The sequence below is a fragment of the Tarenaya hassleriana genome, unplaced genomic scaffold (genome assembly GCF_000463585.1).
Source record: "Tarenaya hassleriana unplaced genomic scaffold, ASM46358v1 Cleome25, whole genome shotgun sequence".
NCBI lineage: Eukaryota > Viridiplantae > Streptophyta > Magnoliopsida > Brassicales > Cleomaceae > Tarenaya > Tarenaya hassleriana.
In genome coordinates this window covers 1,246,780-1,261,314 of record NW_010965775.1, presented here as the reverse complement: position 1 = coordinate 1,261,314, position 14,535 = coordinate 1,246,780, and the positions used below count along the sequence as shown (strand labels likewise).

General features: G+C 37.1%; 3 protein-coding genes and 1 long non-coding RNA gene across 8 annotated transcripts in view; 3 read left to right on the top strand and 1 right to left on the bottom strand.

Moving 5' to 3' along the window:
* Positions 1–247: 247 nt before the first annotated feature.
* On the top strand, positions 248–6,729 carry LOC104816401 (folylpolyglutamate synthase). 5 transcript variants are annotated; one of them, XM_010545202.2, is made up of 18 exons: positions 248–333; positions 494–758; positions 1,359–1,538; positions 1,871–2,085; positions 2,350–2,415; positions 2,681–2,790; positions 2,946–3,006; positions 3,407–3,490; positions 3,817–3,873; positions 4,059–4,119; positions 4,226–4,272; positions 4,383–4,460; positions 4,848–5,006; positions 5,228–5,551; positions 5,730–5,808; positions 5,900–6,055; positions 6,189–6,376; positions 6,512–6,729. In XM_010545202.2, the coding sequence occupies exons 2-18, from the start codon at positions 647–649 to the stop codon at positions 6,569–6,571; spliced, it is 2,037 nt and encodes a 678-aa protein (XP_010543504.1). In that variant the 5' UTR covers positions 248–333; positions 494–646; the 3' UTR covers positions 6,572–6,729. The 5 variants fall into 5 exon arrangements, with proteins under 5 accessions (XP_010543504.1, XP_010543503.1, XP_010543505.1 ...); XM_010545201.2 differs by having other exon boundaries at positions 297–758; XM_010545203.1 differs by lacking the exon at positions 248–333 and having other exon boundaries at positions 671–758; positions 1,375–1,538.
* A 1,525-nt stretch (positions 6,730–8,254) lies between these two features.
* On the top strand, positions 8,255–9,131 carry LOC104816400. Its single transcript, XR_772288.1, has 2 exons — positions 8,255–8,399; positions 8,918–9,131. It is a non-coding gene; the product is annotated as an uncharacterized LOC104816400 (long non-coding RNA).
* A 68-nt stretch (positions 9,132–9,199) lies between these two features.
* LOC104816399 (aspartate and glycine-rich protein) lies at positions 9,200–11,464 on the bottom strand. The gene is made up of 2 exons (XM_010545200.1): positions 11,099–11,464; positions 9,200–10,412 (listed from the first exon to the last, which is right to left on the bottom strand). The coding sequence occupies exons 1-2, from the start codon at positions 11,187–11,189 to the stop codon at positions 9,394–9,396; spliced, it is 1,110 nt and encodes a 369-aa protein (XP_010543502.1). The 5' UTR covers positions 11,190–11,464; the 3' UTR covers positions 9,200–9,393.
* A 2,741-nt stretch (positions 11,465–14,205) lies between these two features.
* Positions 14,206–14,535, top strand: part of LOC104816672 — a 5,965-nt gene continuing 5,635 nt past the window's right edge. Inside the window, exons 1-2 of the mRNA XM_019202831.1 lie at positions 14,206–14,283; positions 14,376–14,535. The exon at positions 14,376–14,535 is cut by the window's right edge and continues 167 nt beyond it. Coding sequence (XP_019058376.1) covers positions 14,206–14,283; positions 14,376–14,535 — 238 coding nt within the window. The remainder of the gene's footprint in view (positions 14,284–14,375) is intronic.

The window sequence follows — 14,535 nt, the reverse complement described above, 5'->3', positions numbered from 1 at the left end:
GGAGTACCAAATCCAAATCCAAATCCTGCGAGACACTGTACTTTAGAAGAACTCAGATCTGTAATTTTTTTTTTTATAAAAAGTTTAATACTTCAACAAATCTTTTGGTGAAAAAGAACTTCCAATTGTATTGATTTATGTTTTGATCTTTGTATAGTAGTTTTGGGACAGAGAGAATTTGATATTGTATATGAAAGCGTCTGAAAAATGCCGGATTTTTTTTTTTGCAAAATTGAATATTTTATTTGGGATTTTCCATTAAATATATATCCAAGCCCAGAAATTTCAGCATGACAAGCTGTGGAATCAGGAGCGTAAAAAGAAAGAAAAAAGGTGATAACTTTGTTATGTAAAATGAATTTCCTTTTGGGTTTATGCAGCAAGATCAGAAATTAAAGAAAATGAGTAGACAGATTCTTGAACGAATTTAGAAAGGCATTTTTTTTCTGAATAAGGGAAAATTTTCTGACTTTTTTTTCCGAATGAGGGAAAGTTTTCTCGTTGCCGGAAAAAGAAAGGCTTTTTAGGAAGAGAGACGATGGTTTCTCATTCAAGGTGGTGAAAAAAGACCTCCTTCCATATGGGTAATGGCGGCTGCTGAGGCGGAAAGGGGAACCCGTAAAACCCTAGATTTTGTGCGCTAGAAATGACATATCGTCGAGTTTTGTCGCTTTTCACGCAATACGTTGCAGCAGAACAGCCACAGAAGTTGCAGAGCCAGCGACCTAGAGAAACCCTTATCAGCTTAAGCTTCCATGGTTGGTTTTCTCCTTCCTTGCTCTCTCTTACGACTCTTTATACTATGTTGTGTTTGTGGATGTTTCTGCTAAAGATTTGTCATAGATGCCCATCGGAATTAGACACTAAGGAGGCAAGGAGCCGTCAGTTTTAGAGATTTTCGTGCTTTTTTGATGGTTGAATTGTCTGTTTGGTTGCCGAGAAAATCTGGAGAAAACTAGGGGTTAGTCTTGTTGGAAATTTCTTCGGTGCTTCAGCTTTGCTTAGTTCCCCCGCTTAAAGCTGCTATCGGGTTCTTTTTTCTTGTTTGTTGTCTCTCTCTTTGAGATCTGAGCATCATTTGACATATATCTAATAGCTATGAGAACATTATGGTTGGTAAAATCAGAGAAATTATCAGAGTTTCCTGAGAATTGTGTATTGTAGCCGAGATTTCGTGAAGGTTTGAATTTGACAATTCATGTGAGGTTTTTATTCATATTGCTATTGGTATGGCAACTTAAGGGACCTGTGAGATTGAATTTAGCAGTTTGCTGATAGTTTCCTCATTGCACCTCTGTTGGGTATTAACCTAAAACACCGATTGTATAATGTATGAACTCAATCTTACAACTTATCAGCATTATTTGGTTGTAGAGTTGACGATTCCTCAATGCAAGTTGATTCCAAAAGGTTTCTAAAGTGTGGAGCGGTAGCAGTTCCACACTTTTTTCGGAACAGACGATCATTCTTCGCTACAACAGGGTGGAGCTTTTACAGTTTGCCTACTGGCCCGGGGAATCGTGCATATTCTAAAAAGAGTAAGCTTACAGTTATGTATTGTATTTACATCTAATCACCAAACAAATAACAACAAAGATACCATTCATAGATTATGTCTTTTGATAAAGGAGTTACTTGCTGTTTCTCTGTTCTCAGAGGGTTTTTATGCTGTGTTGCAATTTGATCTGTGTAAATAATGCTCTGGGAAATGCATGCATATTACTGGTCTGAGTTTCCGTTTTAGTTTTTTTTTCCAATTTAAGCTAGCCTTTTGTTTAATATTGGCATCATAACTTAGTTGACTTCTGATTTTCGTATCAGTATGAGAAATGGCGAAGTATACATCATGCTTCTGTTTTGGCATCTATAGGTCTTAGATACACCACCAAATCGATACAAATGATTGAAAAAGTGAAGAGTGAGATGGATGTGAAGGAGGATTTCCCAGTATACCCAGCTTTATCTTCCTATGATGCCGCCATGGAAGCACTGTCATCTCTCATCACACGTCGAAACCGAGGTGACCCATCATCTACTACTGGTCGAAGTCATGACAAGTTGGCACGGGTTTCCATGTATCTCAAGGTGGTGTAATCTTTTATAGTAACCATTACTTTCGCCTGAGCTTCAACTAACCTTCTATATTTTGAAATATACTTGAGGTTTCTGGCATTAGAGGACGATAAGCTTCATTTTTTTAAGGCTTTACCATTGTTCTATTCCATGTCAGCACTGTCATTTCCTTTTTTTTGTTTCTCCTTACAGGAAAATCTTGTTTTTTTAATGTCACTTAATGCTGAAACTGTGTCTGTCTATTGATTTCTAATGTAACTATGGTATGCTGTACAGATTTTAGGTTTGGAAGAGAAAATAAAAGAACTAAAAATCATTCATGTCGCAGGGACGAAAGGGAAGGTACATTGCTTTTTTCTGTTTCACTATATAATGGGTAACTACAGGCTTGAGAACTTGAAACTTCTCTTTGAAGTTGTTTTTTTAGTGGAAGATCTGTTAGCACTAGATGCTATCTGGGTTGTGTTGTTTCCAAATACTATAGTTCACACTTTATAGAATAATTTCTATGGTTCGATGGAATTAACTTTGTTCTGTTTTAAGGTTATGTGCTTATGTCAAGTAGAATACTTTTTCTTAGTCTGTTTTTCTGAATGTGTATTTTCAGGGTTCAACATGTGTGTTCAGTGAGGCAATTTTACGAAACTGTGGTTTTCGAACTGGATTGTTTACGTCTCCTCACCTGATTGATGTGAGAGAGAGATTCCGGATAGATGGGTAAGTGCGAGATGCATAGTTTATGTCTACGGGCATTACACAAAAACCTCCTTCCATTCATGTTGTCCCTGATTCAGTTGCAATGAAATTGTATTATGTTATTTCTTTCCCATGTGAACCGACAGCTTTTGTGACGTTGTCTTGCTTTTTACCAGCCTGGACATATCCGAGGAAAAATTTCTGCAGTATTTCTGGGAGTGTTGGAATCTACTGAATGTAAAGCCCCTTGCTCATATATATTCGTGGTTCTACTGCAAGACGTGTTATTTGATGTAAATGTTTTGTATCCCTTTATTTAAAACATTCTACCACACAAATGACAGAGATGGTTTTGGTTCTCTGTGATACTTTCATATTTTTTGCATCTCTTTTGTTGCCTTTTAATCTTTTATACATAAGCAGAAGAAATCAGGAATCTCCTCCTCTATTCTCTAATGATTATTTGTCCCCTATTATTATGTAGGATATATTGGTTATATTCCTGTTTTTGTGTACAATTTTCTTTATTGTCATAGTAAATCACTACCATATTGATTGGTGTAATTTTTCCCTTTGGCTTTAGTGCTTCTATTTTCAGCGTGGGAGAAACGTCTCATCGTGAGTTTTTCATGTGCAGGAGAAGGCCGTAGATGGTTTTACCATGCCTCCTCTTTTTCAGTTCCTAACTGTATTGGCATTCAAGATTTTTGTATGTGAGAAGGTATCCTGTTATTTTTATCAGTAAATCTTATGATATGCATTTTTTTTTTGAAGAACTGTGATGGACTTTGCATTTCTTCAATAAATCTGTCTAAATCAAACTAGTGTCAGTCCATGCTCCTTAAGAATCGTTATGCATGGAATTGGCCTTTTAAAGGACCAAAATGGTAATACTGGTCGGTATATATCACTTGTAACTGGCCGCACCTTTCTGCCATAAAGAAATCTTCAGTGTGTTGTCACCGAAATTTCTTGTTTCGGAAAGGCGTATAGGTGACAGGTATTGAAATCTCTTATCAGAATACTGACTGCTGTTATTTCTGATAGGTGGATGTTGCTGTTATTGAAGTAGGTCTTGGCGGAAAACTGGATGCGACAAATGTGGTATGCATCTTTGATTTTTTTTGAGCAGCTAAAGTTCACCGAATTTCATCGGAATGGCTTCTGGATTAAGTTTCCAAATGATAAAAACTCTAGAAAAGTATTTATCATGCCTTATGTATATTTTTCTCATTTTTTCTGGTCTTATGCTAAACACGAGAAATTAAAGCCGGGAATGTAAAATACAGATTCAAGAACCGATTGTCTGTGGAATTACTTCCCTTGGAATGGATCATATGGAGACATTGGGCATGTGATCTGATCTCTGACTTGTTTCATTGGAGTCGGGTTTCCTTTCTTTTCTCCTGATTCTTTCATTTGGTATAACACTGTCTTTGTTGCAAATTCAACACAGGACATACACTAGCTGAGATTGCTTCTCACAAGGCAGGAATTTTCAAGGTATAGAACTCTGGCTTTTAAGTTATCCCCATATTGTCAAAGCTTTCTGTGATCAACTTCATGTTTGAAATATTCTGACTCGATTTGGTTTCTTTTCTTGCTGATAAAAGCCTCAAATCCCCGCCTTCACAGTACCACAACTCTCTGAAGCAATGGAGGTTCTTCAAGAAACAGCTAAATACCTGAAGGTAACTATTATTTCTTGATGTTAATTATTTCATCCCAGTTTACTCATCCCAAATATGCTACACAAAAGAAAAAGCTCAACTTTCTAGAAATTATCATGTTAATTGGACATGTTTTTAACCATTCTTTATGCATGTTCTCATTGGCATAGCACAATGGTAATGCATTAGATAGATGCTCAGATCTGATCAGTTCTGAGAAATTTTTAAGCAGAGAAGAGAACAGTCCCATTCCTTCGCGAAATGTTACAATCATTTCCGTTTATTTTCCTCATTGTCCAGTACAGATGACACAAATTGGTATTCTGATCTGTTACGTGTCCATGGACTTATTCTCGTAGAACTGAGCTAAAAATACACTGAGTGATATTTGCTCTGATTTAATTACAGGCCCCTCTAAAAGTAGCTGCACCTCTTGACATTAAAAAGTTAGAGGGAGTTGCCCTCGGTTTGTCTGGTGATCATCAGCTTGTAAACGCGGGACTTGCTGTCTCTCTTTCCAGGTGTTGGCTTCAGAGGACCGGAAACTGGGAGAAGATCTCTCCAAATGTCGGTTTGCATTTCCTAACTCTTTTGTTGCTTGGTCGCTTAATGCTTCTTTAAACCTTTATACTGCAGTTTTACACTCGAAATCTATGCAACTCTTGACAGATGGTCTGAATTTGCCCAGCAGTGCATTTCTTCAATAGTAAACTGTTAAAAGTGTTAACTAATGCTTCTTAATAGATGGTCTGAATAATCATTTATTTCCCTCGGGAATCAATTGACAGGGAAGTTACGAAGATGAGATTCCCGAGGCATTTCGTCGAGGTCTTGAAATGGCACAGCTACGTGGAAGAGCTCAGGTTGTTCATGACATAGTTTCAGATCGTGATGACTCATCAGCCACGAAGGAAAGTCCATGTGGGGACCTGATCTTTTACTTGGATGGAGCCCATAGTCCCGAGAGCATGGAGGCCTGTGGCCGATGGTTCTCTGCTTCTGTCAAAGGAAATAAACGTCTGTCTCCTCCGCCATTGTCTTCTTTCGAAGGTGTCAATGGTTACATCAAACACGACGAGTTTGGTAGAGACTCCAACAGAGTTTCGAAACAGGTATGTTCAAGATAAAGGACATAGCTCAATGCATTTGTGAACAACTCTTTTCCTTTCTCTGTTCATGGCTTGTGAAGGATATGTGTACATATATATATCCCCTCATGTTTCGTATAGTTTTGAAGAGGTTGTATATGTTTACGGATTCTTCGGTCATGGTGTTCTCCTGCCTTGATAGATTCTTCTGTTCAACTGCATGGAAGTGAGAGACCCTCAAATTTTACTTCCAAGGCTCATCAACACTTGTGCTTCCTCAGGTATTTGCTTGCTCGAGAACAAATATACACCGTTTTCACCTTTACTTTTTGAACACTTACGTGTATTGGCATGGATAAAATGTTCTCTCAGGCACTCATTTCTCCAGAGCCCTTTTCGTCCCGAGCTTGTCCACTTACAACAAGGTGATTTCGGGTGCATCAACCATCCCTTCAGATTCACTTAGAAAGGATTTGGCATGGCAATTCATGCTACAAAGACTTTGGGAGAGATTAATCCACGGAACAGGTACGCTTAAATTTGCTTCTTGCTGCTCATCGTTACCTCACTGTTACGTCCTTACCCGAGCCTTTTTACTCACCATCAACATATTTTTTTTTTGTCTTGCCATTAACCGAGATGACATTATTTTTTTGCTTAGACCGTCAAGCAGATGCTGCACTAGATGGAATACCAACCTTACCACCGCCCGAATTCCTCTATGGAGACACTTCTCATTGCAGTCCTTCACAGAAACCTGTCTTGTGCAGTGCGGTGATGCCTTCACTTCCATTGACCATAAATTGGCTCAGAGACTGTGTCCGGAAAAACCCTTCTCTGAAACTGGAGGTAAGCAAGCAGCAAAGCATTTATATGCATGCATATACTCTTGGTTAAGAACTTAAGGCACAAGATCTCAGACATTCAGGCCAAAAAGCTAACTCAGATGTGTTCTGTAAATTCGTCGTTGAACTTCTGTAACAGGTTCTGGTGACGGGTTCGCTTCATCTTGTCGGCGACGTTCTCAGGCTGCTAAAGAGATGATTTTACCTACTCAAGATACTGTCAAAGATCAATCAGTTCACAGAGATATCAACATCCTTGTGATAATTTGGCTTAACTCAGTTCTTCTGCTGTTGTAACTGTCTCTTGCTGCATTATTTCTGTCCGAATGATTATCAATATCGATTTCCTATTTTCTAGGAAAGGGGATGATGCGCGTAGAATCGACCAAATCCATAGGTTAGGTAACATAGAAGTATTTGCAGAAACCTGTTTTACGGAGTGGAACGATACGGAGGTTTTCCGGCGAAATTTCTGGTGTCAGAAACAGCCGAATGTTCCGAAGGTGACACCATCTGATGGGAAATTGTGATAGCTCTAATTAGGTCCAAGAATCATTGAATATGACCGAGTAGATTGAGAGAACGGATGGAATTAGTGCAGGTATGCCAAATTTCTCGACAGTTACGTGAACCTTGACCACGGTCAACGTCTGCATTCTTCGTCCGTGGACAGCGACGTTTGGTCACGAGCGGTCATGTTAGAGGATCGAGAGTACGTGTGTGCGGGTGTGTGTAATGATGGCATGTTTATCAATGTGTAAATGATTTTTTTTTTTTTATCAAATGAAAATTTCAAAAAATTTGGTAACTTTTATATTCGGGATTTTTTTAGATAACACCAGATGGGTTGTTAAATCCCATGATCAATGACTAAACAATAGAGAAAAATAACATCCAACCAAATTATATGAATCATTTAAATTATTTTCTAATAAAAAGGGAAAGTAGTTGGACCAACAAATGAAATGGAAAGAGAAAATACGGACACTCAAATTGCAATGGACATTAGTTCTTTACTTTTAAGTGGATGGAAAACAGATAACGATGACGTAGTTCGGCCATTACTCATTCAGCTAATGGCCTGTCCCAAGTGGATAACACTCAAATCGCAAGGCACATTGGTACATACATTTTATTATTATTATTATTATTAACAAAAATATCCAAATAATATTACTGGCTCCCAATTAATATTAGGATTTTATTTGACCTTTTCCTTTATTTATTTATATATATGTTGATTATTTTGATATGATTTTCATCTTTTTTTTTTTCAAATTACTAATCATAGCTCACCACTAGTCTACTTGCACATATATACAAAGGCCTTCTTTGCGTATCCTCTTTTTTTTTTTGCTACCACTATTCTTAAATTAATATGCTTTCTAGTACTCAACTTTTAATTAAGAAATTCGTCTCAAATCCAATTACAAAATACCCTAACTTTTCAACATTTTGTATACTTGTAAATTCTAATAATATATTTATCAACGATACCACGAGTAAAACAACAAATAAACCATAAATTTATATTAAAATTTTAAATCTATTTTAATTTCAAATTAAAATTAAATTTATATTAAATATTATATATATTGTAGCATTGATTCCACGAGTAAGATAACAAATAAACCATAAGTTCGTATAAAAATTTCAAATCTATTAGAGTTTGTACCTAAATTTATAAATTTGCATTAATGTAAAAAGAAAATACTCTAGTATTTAATAAATTTATACTTTTGCATATGTTGTTGTTGAGTCATGTATAACGAGAAAAGTGTCGTCTACTCCCCGGTGCCCACCTACCTGCCTTCTTCCTTGAGACCCACCATTTTAATCGACATGCGGTCCTATTTATACCTCGTGTTCATATCCCTTGCGATGGACAAAATTGTGCCGAATAAAACGTTTGGGTCAATTTTGTAAATCCCAGAAAATAGTGGGGGAGAGTGTCTTTGACATTCGCTTCTCATTTGTGTTCGCTGCAATGGTGGGCGATGGCCAGAGACCAACTCAAGCTCCTCCAAGTATGTTCTCACAGTTTTTTATATATATATAATAAACACACATAAACATGCGTGTGTATGTATATATGTATGTACGTATAAATCTATATATATATATGCATGTATGTATCTTACATATGCTCTCTCCGATGTTTTTACTCGTCGGATTCCGTCCGAGGTAAGTTTTTTTTTTGTTACAATAATAGCTTGGGATTTCAAATAAATTATTTGGAGTATGATATTAGATATGAACAAATGTAGAGTTCGAAATTAATTCAGATTTTTTTATTTTATAAAATGGTTAATTTACGTAAATCCGGATTTCTTTTGTTCTTTTTTTCTGCGTAAATGTTTTTCTTCTTATACTAGAAGAACATGATAGATTCATGCATATATACTTTGATTTTGTCCGTTAGTGGAATAAATAAATACATACATACATGCGTACATATATACGTACGTACATACATACATACATAGCAACACATGCATGCCATGTATTGCAATTAATAGGGTTTTGAGCACGTGTTTTTTGGCAGGGTTGGAGCTGTCGCGGCTATGGTCAGAAAACCCTTGAGATGTAACCCGACAAGGATTCAATCCAACGGTGGAGAATCACTCACGGCAAAACTAGAAGAAAACATTACTATAGATATTACCAAACAGGGGCATTCACCAATCTAAAGCTGCATGTTTGAGACCGAAATCTCTAATCTTCTTCTTCCCGATCATTATCCAAGCGTTTTCATAGTGTATCAATGCATATATATGTATATGTGTATGTATATATATGTCATCTAGACAAACATAATAGCATAATGTGCTGAAACGATTCGAATTTATCAAAATGTTCACTTGCTACTACTGCAAGGGAAGTTGAATGTGGGCAAAACAATTTGAGTCATCATCACCATAGACATGACAGCTATCATCTATATATATATAATATATATATATTCTCACTCATACCTACTGCCAAACTATATCATCTTCTGCTTAGAATACTCTCTGTCATTCAGAAGGTCTCTGTCCAGAACCGGCTGTTGGAATGGTTCTGAAAGCTGCCTCTCCTCCTCCCTCTTCCGTTCCTCCGGCGGCAATCCTCCACATTGTCTTCCCTGTGAACTCTCCAGGACTTGTGCCCGTCTTTCCCCCACCACCCCTCCTGCCCTTCTGCTCTCTTCCTCCTCCCCCCATCTCCGCTGTTCACGTTCCTGCGATGGGAGTTGCTGCTGTTCGTATGATCCCATGATTCGGTTTTCCCTTTTCCCCAAGAATCGTCCTTCCACCTGTCATGATTCTGATCGCATGAATCGGTCTTCCCTTTTCCCCAAGAATCATCATTCCATCCATTGTCGTTCTGATCCCATGAATCGGCTTTCCCTTTTCCCCAAGAATCGTCATTCCATCCATCGTGATTCTGATCCCATGAACCGGTTTTCCCTCCTCTCCACGAATCGTCATTCCACCCATCGTGATTCTGATCCCATGAATCGGTTTTCCCTCCTCTCCAAGTATCGTCATTCCATCCATCGTGATTCTGACCCCACGAGCTTTCTGGTATGCCCGTGTTCCAACCATGATGGCCTGTTTGTTGTTCAGTGTCAACAGTCTTGTTAATGCCCTCAGCATCTTCATCTCCCCATCCGGTTCCCCACCCAAGTGTATACTGATCACGCAGAAGAGAAGTGTCCAGAATCACAACATGTTCTCCTTCTGTTGTTTCCCCGGCAGGGTTTGTGTCATGTTCCAAGTCCAGAATAAGCTCGGGGTCAACTTCTGCATTCCAGTCGACATCATCAATGTAGATGTCTGGATCAGGCAACGAGATGTCGCAAGGAAGGCCATTGATCTCGGCCCAGAACCGGGCTTTAGCGTTCTTGAAGGCCTCTTCACCCGCTGAGTCGTTCCACTTCGCCACGTTTTCGTAAAGGTACATTGACTGCTTTGCTTCCAGCACCTTCCCCCACGGGACCAGCCCAACCGTGGAGCAGAAGTTCTTCTCCCATGCCGGAACAGATCGTTTCCAGTTAGCTGAAGAAAAACATGAAGGATTATAATCAAGATTTGAAGCCAAGTTCAATCACAGAATAACTTACTGCTCAAGAAACCCGAGATGAGAGAACTGTACAAAATAAACGCAGGATCAAAACAAATCAGCCTTAAAACCCGGGAATCAACCTCCATTCTCCAAGCCAGTACCTAAGAATCATATAATTGATATGTTCCATTACCATGACTTTCATGGACTAATGATTGCTTAGTGTTCCTGCTCATCATCAACCTCCAACATGTGAAAAAGATCAAGTATTTCTGAATCCTGTTCATCTATTTACACTGCACATTGACTAATCAAGAACAAGCAAGAATCTTCCAACCAAACAAGGATACAGAGAAGGGAAATTCAATCGAGAGGGGACAAAAATCAAAATGCTTTCATATTAGTTCTGAAATTCACATTGACAATCTCGACAAGCGGCATTGACGAGCAGACATGAACCCTAGAAACAGTGTATAAACAGAGAAATCTTAGATCAAACTGAAAAATACGAAAACCAGGGCGGGGGGAAAAAGCACCCGGAAAACCCATTACAGAATCGACAATTTTTAACGAGAATCTAAGGCGAACGAGAACAAAATCAATAAAAAAAATCCGAAACATGTTCACCATGAATAATTAAAAGCCAAGTGAAAAAGGGAACAGAGAGAACAGAACATACAAAGAGGCGGCTTTGATCGTGTCCCTTGCTGTTGCATAATCTCTGGCTGATTGTAATTGCTTCTTCCCCGTTGTCTTCTCCAATTACCCATTATAGCCAGACAACACGAAGAACAACAACCCAAAGGAAGAACCCCAGAAACGACAGCGATAGGACTTCCGAAACAACAAAGAAACAGAAATCCCTAGATTTCACGAGAGGGCAAAGTCCACGATTCCAGAAAGAGAGAGAGAGAGACGCGTTTCCTTCTGGGCTCGTTGATCAGAGATAGAAATTATTTCTTGCCCGATTGGGACACGAGCAAAGCGAAGAACAGAGAATTCCAAGGAGTTAAATTTTTTTCTCTCTGTCAATTTCCTGGGGAAAAAAAAGCCTTTTAAGGTTTGTTTTTTTCCTTTTCCGAGAGGGAGTAGGGTGTACTTGTCATGTCGGTGTCAAACTTATTATTATAATTATAAATCAAATGCCCGTATTATGTGTAGGAAACATGGGCTCCCCTCCAATTTCAATTTCAATTTCAATTTCAAATATAGTGATGGAAGGCATTGTATGTAGCACGATATATTTTCTTGAAATATTTTGGGAGGGTTTTTACTAATTCTCAAAATAAAAATCCATTCATATTTGAAGTGGTTATTGTCATTGAAATAAATACAAATAATATATGAATGAGAAATAATTAACTTAAAAATTTTAAAAAAAATCAAGCGAAAACGACTAAGACTATATAGGGTTTTCTTTTTTAACAGAATTAACGGAATTACAAATTTACAAATGCGCGCGAACTAGATATCCGAATTTTTACAATACCATTTTTGACCTCGTAGTTTTAAGTATTTCAATCCGCTTATCCGATTTTACCTTTATAAATATTAGATATCTAAGTTTCGGATGTCCACAAAGTGGCGGGAATGAACTAATAAGGAAAGGAAGAACGAATCGATGGCAAGAAGAAGTGTAGAAATGGATAATTACTAGTTAAATCTGGATTTGAATTCGAAATTTGTTTCATCGGTGATCAAAATGCTCAAAATTTTGGATACTCAATTCATGAATCGGACATATACGCGAAATTTAGGATTCCAAATATCAAACAAACATGACCATCTTCTTGATGAGAAGAATGTTCACATTGAGTATTAAAATCTACACAAAAAGAATCTTCGTCTCAAAATATTGTAAACAGACTCTGATATCAATTGATATAGTTTGAGTTCTAACCGATATTATATAAAAAAATACCTTTGCTTTGTAATTTTTATTTCAACATATACTCTTCTCCACCTGTGATCATATGACCCAAAATATAGTGTAGTCACATTTTGATTTTATTGATTATAAAGTTAAATTTATGGTGATCACACTAATTTATTATGTTCATGGTTTGTATATCTTACTAATCATTTGATTAAAATATCATAAATTTAACGTTATAAACAATGGAATCAACATGTGATCACACTATATTTTGGGTCACATGAATCACATGGTCACAGTTGAAGAATATGTGTGCAGTTAATTTTAATTTTATCAAACATTTGGGGTATGAACGAAGCCAAAAACAGAGAAATCTAAGGTTTTTTATTTTTATTTTTATTTTTAATTTTAATATTATTAGAAAAAAGTCTTTTAGGTTTTTTTTCTTCCTTTTTTCGGAAATAGAATGAGATTGTACTTGCCATGTTTTCCCCCTAAAGTAGTCGCCATTAAATTTATTATAACTTATTATAGTAATAATTATAATTGTTATGTCATGTTTTTCCACTATACCCTGAAAGCTATATACTCTTAACTACAATGCTAATTTTGCTAATGATGAGCCAAAATATAGAAAAATTTTGTAATTCAAAGTCATTTCTTCAAGAAATCTGTTCGTTGATTCTTATTTCTTTATATAGGTAAACTCTAGTAAACCAGTCATTTAGTTTCTATAAAATTTAGGATACCATATACTTTTTTATTTTCTATAAAAAAATATTAATTTTTCCAAGAAAAAAATTCAAGTATTAAAATGTAATTTATGAGGAAATCTCTATTTTTTTTTCTAACACTAAAAGTCCAAATTCATTAAAAAAAAATTCTGGTTATTTATGCCAAATTTAATATATTAGGTTTAAAGTCATTCTGTTTTACAAAATAAAAACCTATAATTAAAAAAATATGTAACCATAATCTTGATACATTCAACCTCTAATTACTAAACGAGATAATCTTTTTTTTTTTACTTGTATAAATTAAGTAGGGCCAATTCAAGTGATCGGTTAAAAGAGTAAAGAAAAATAAGGAGTGTTTGAACGATTCCTCAGTAACTCAGATTTGTGAAAGTGATGAGAGTCGGAAACTTGTGTCTGTCTGTCTATCTCTGTGTGTGTGTTCGAGAGAGAGAGAGAGAGAGAGCCTCATGGATGATTATCAAATCACAACAGCAGTTCTTGCCTGTTCATAAGTACAGTCTGAATCCTTGCACACTTCTTCTGTGATCAGTTACTGTGTTCGGTTTGTGTGTGTGTGTATATATATGTGTGTGTGCGTATATGTGTTTGTACAGGTAAAGATTATGTTTCTGAGGTCCTCTGTTTTGTCTGTCCCCGCAGTGTTACATCGTTTATTCTCCTGCAGTGAAAAGACAACATGATTAAAATCTAAAATTTTTCACGTAAATCCTCGGATTTTAATCGAACCCATTTTGGAAATCTGGATGATCTTCAATGGGTCTTCTCTAGATTTTCGTTCTCTTGATCATTCAATCAGGTTCTTATTTCTGTCGTCGAACGAGTCTTCTGCAGTTTCCTTCAGAGGCATGGCATGAATCAAGAATAAAACACATCCGTTTCTTTCTTTGATGAATGATCAGATAGATTTTCCTCGAAATCGAGTTTCCGGGATTTTCCTCCATGAATTTGTATTAATATCAGCATTAAAAAAAATTCTTATACGTAAAGCCATAACCATGAGTGAGTGAACTCAATCATTCTCACTAGATGCATTGTCTCCAATGTATCTTCAACATCCCTTTGGCTTTGTTTTTCACAGAGTTGAGTGTTCGAAAGAGGAGGTAGAAGAAGAAAGAGTGATTTTCACAAACTCGATCTTATATAAAGCACGTAATGGCAAAGAGGAGATCGTGGTTCAGTTGGATGAGAAGGCTCTTCGTTTGCAAGTCGGCTGCGAGACCAGACAACAAGGTTCTGTCCATTTTCTTGGATCCATCGTCGTGTTTTAGGTTGACCATCTCGTGTGAACTCATTCGCTTTTTTCTCTCGATGAAATCTGTTAGAAGCCGAGGAAACAGAGACATGTATTCAGGAGGATGAGGCCGAGACAACAACCTGCAACTGCAGTGGTACCTACAAGGCAAGAGACGAGAATGTTGGATGAAGCGGTGGAGGAGCAGAGAAAGCATGCCTTAAACGTGGCCATTGCAACGGCCGAAGCCA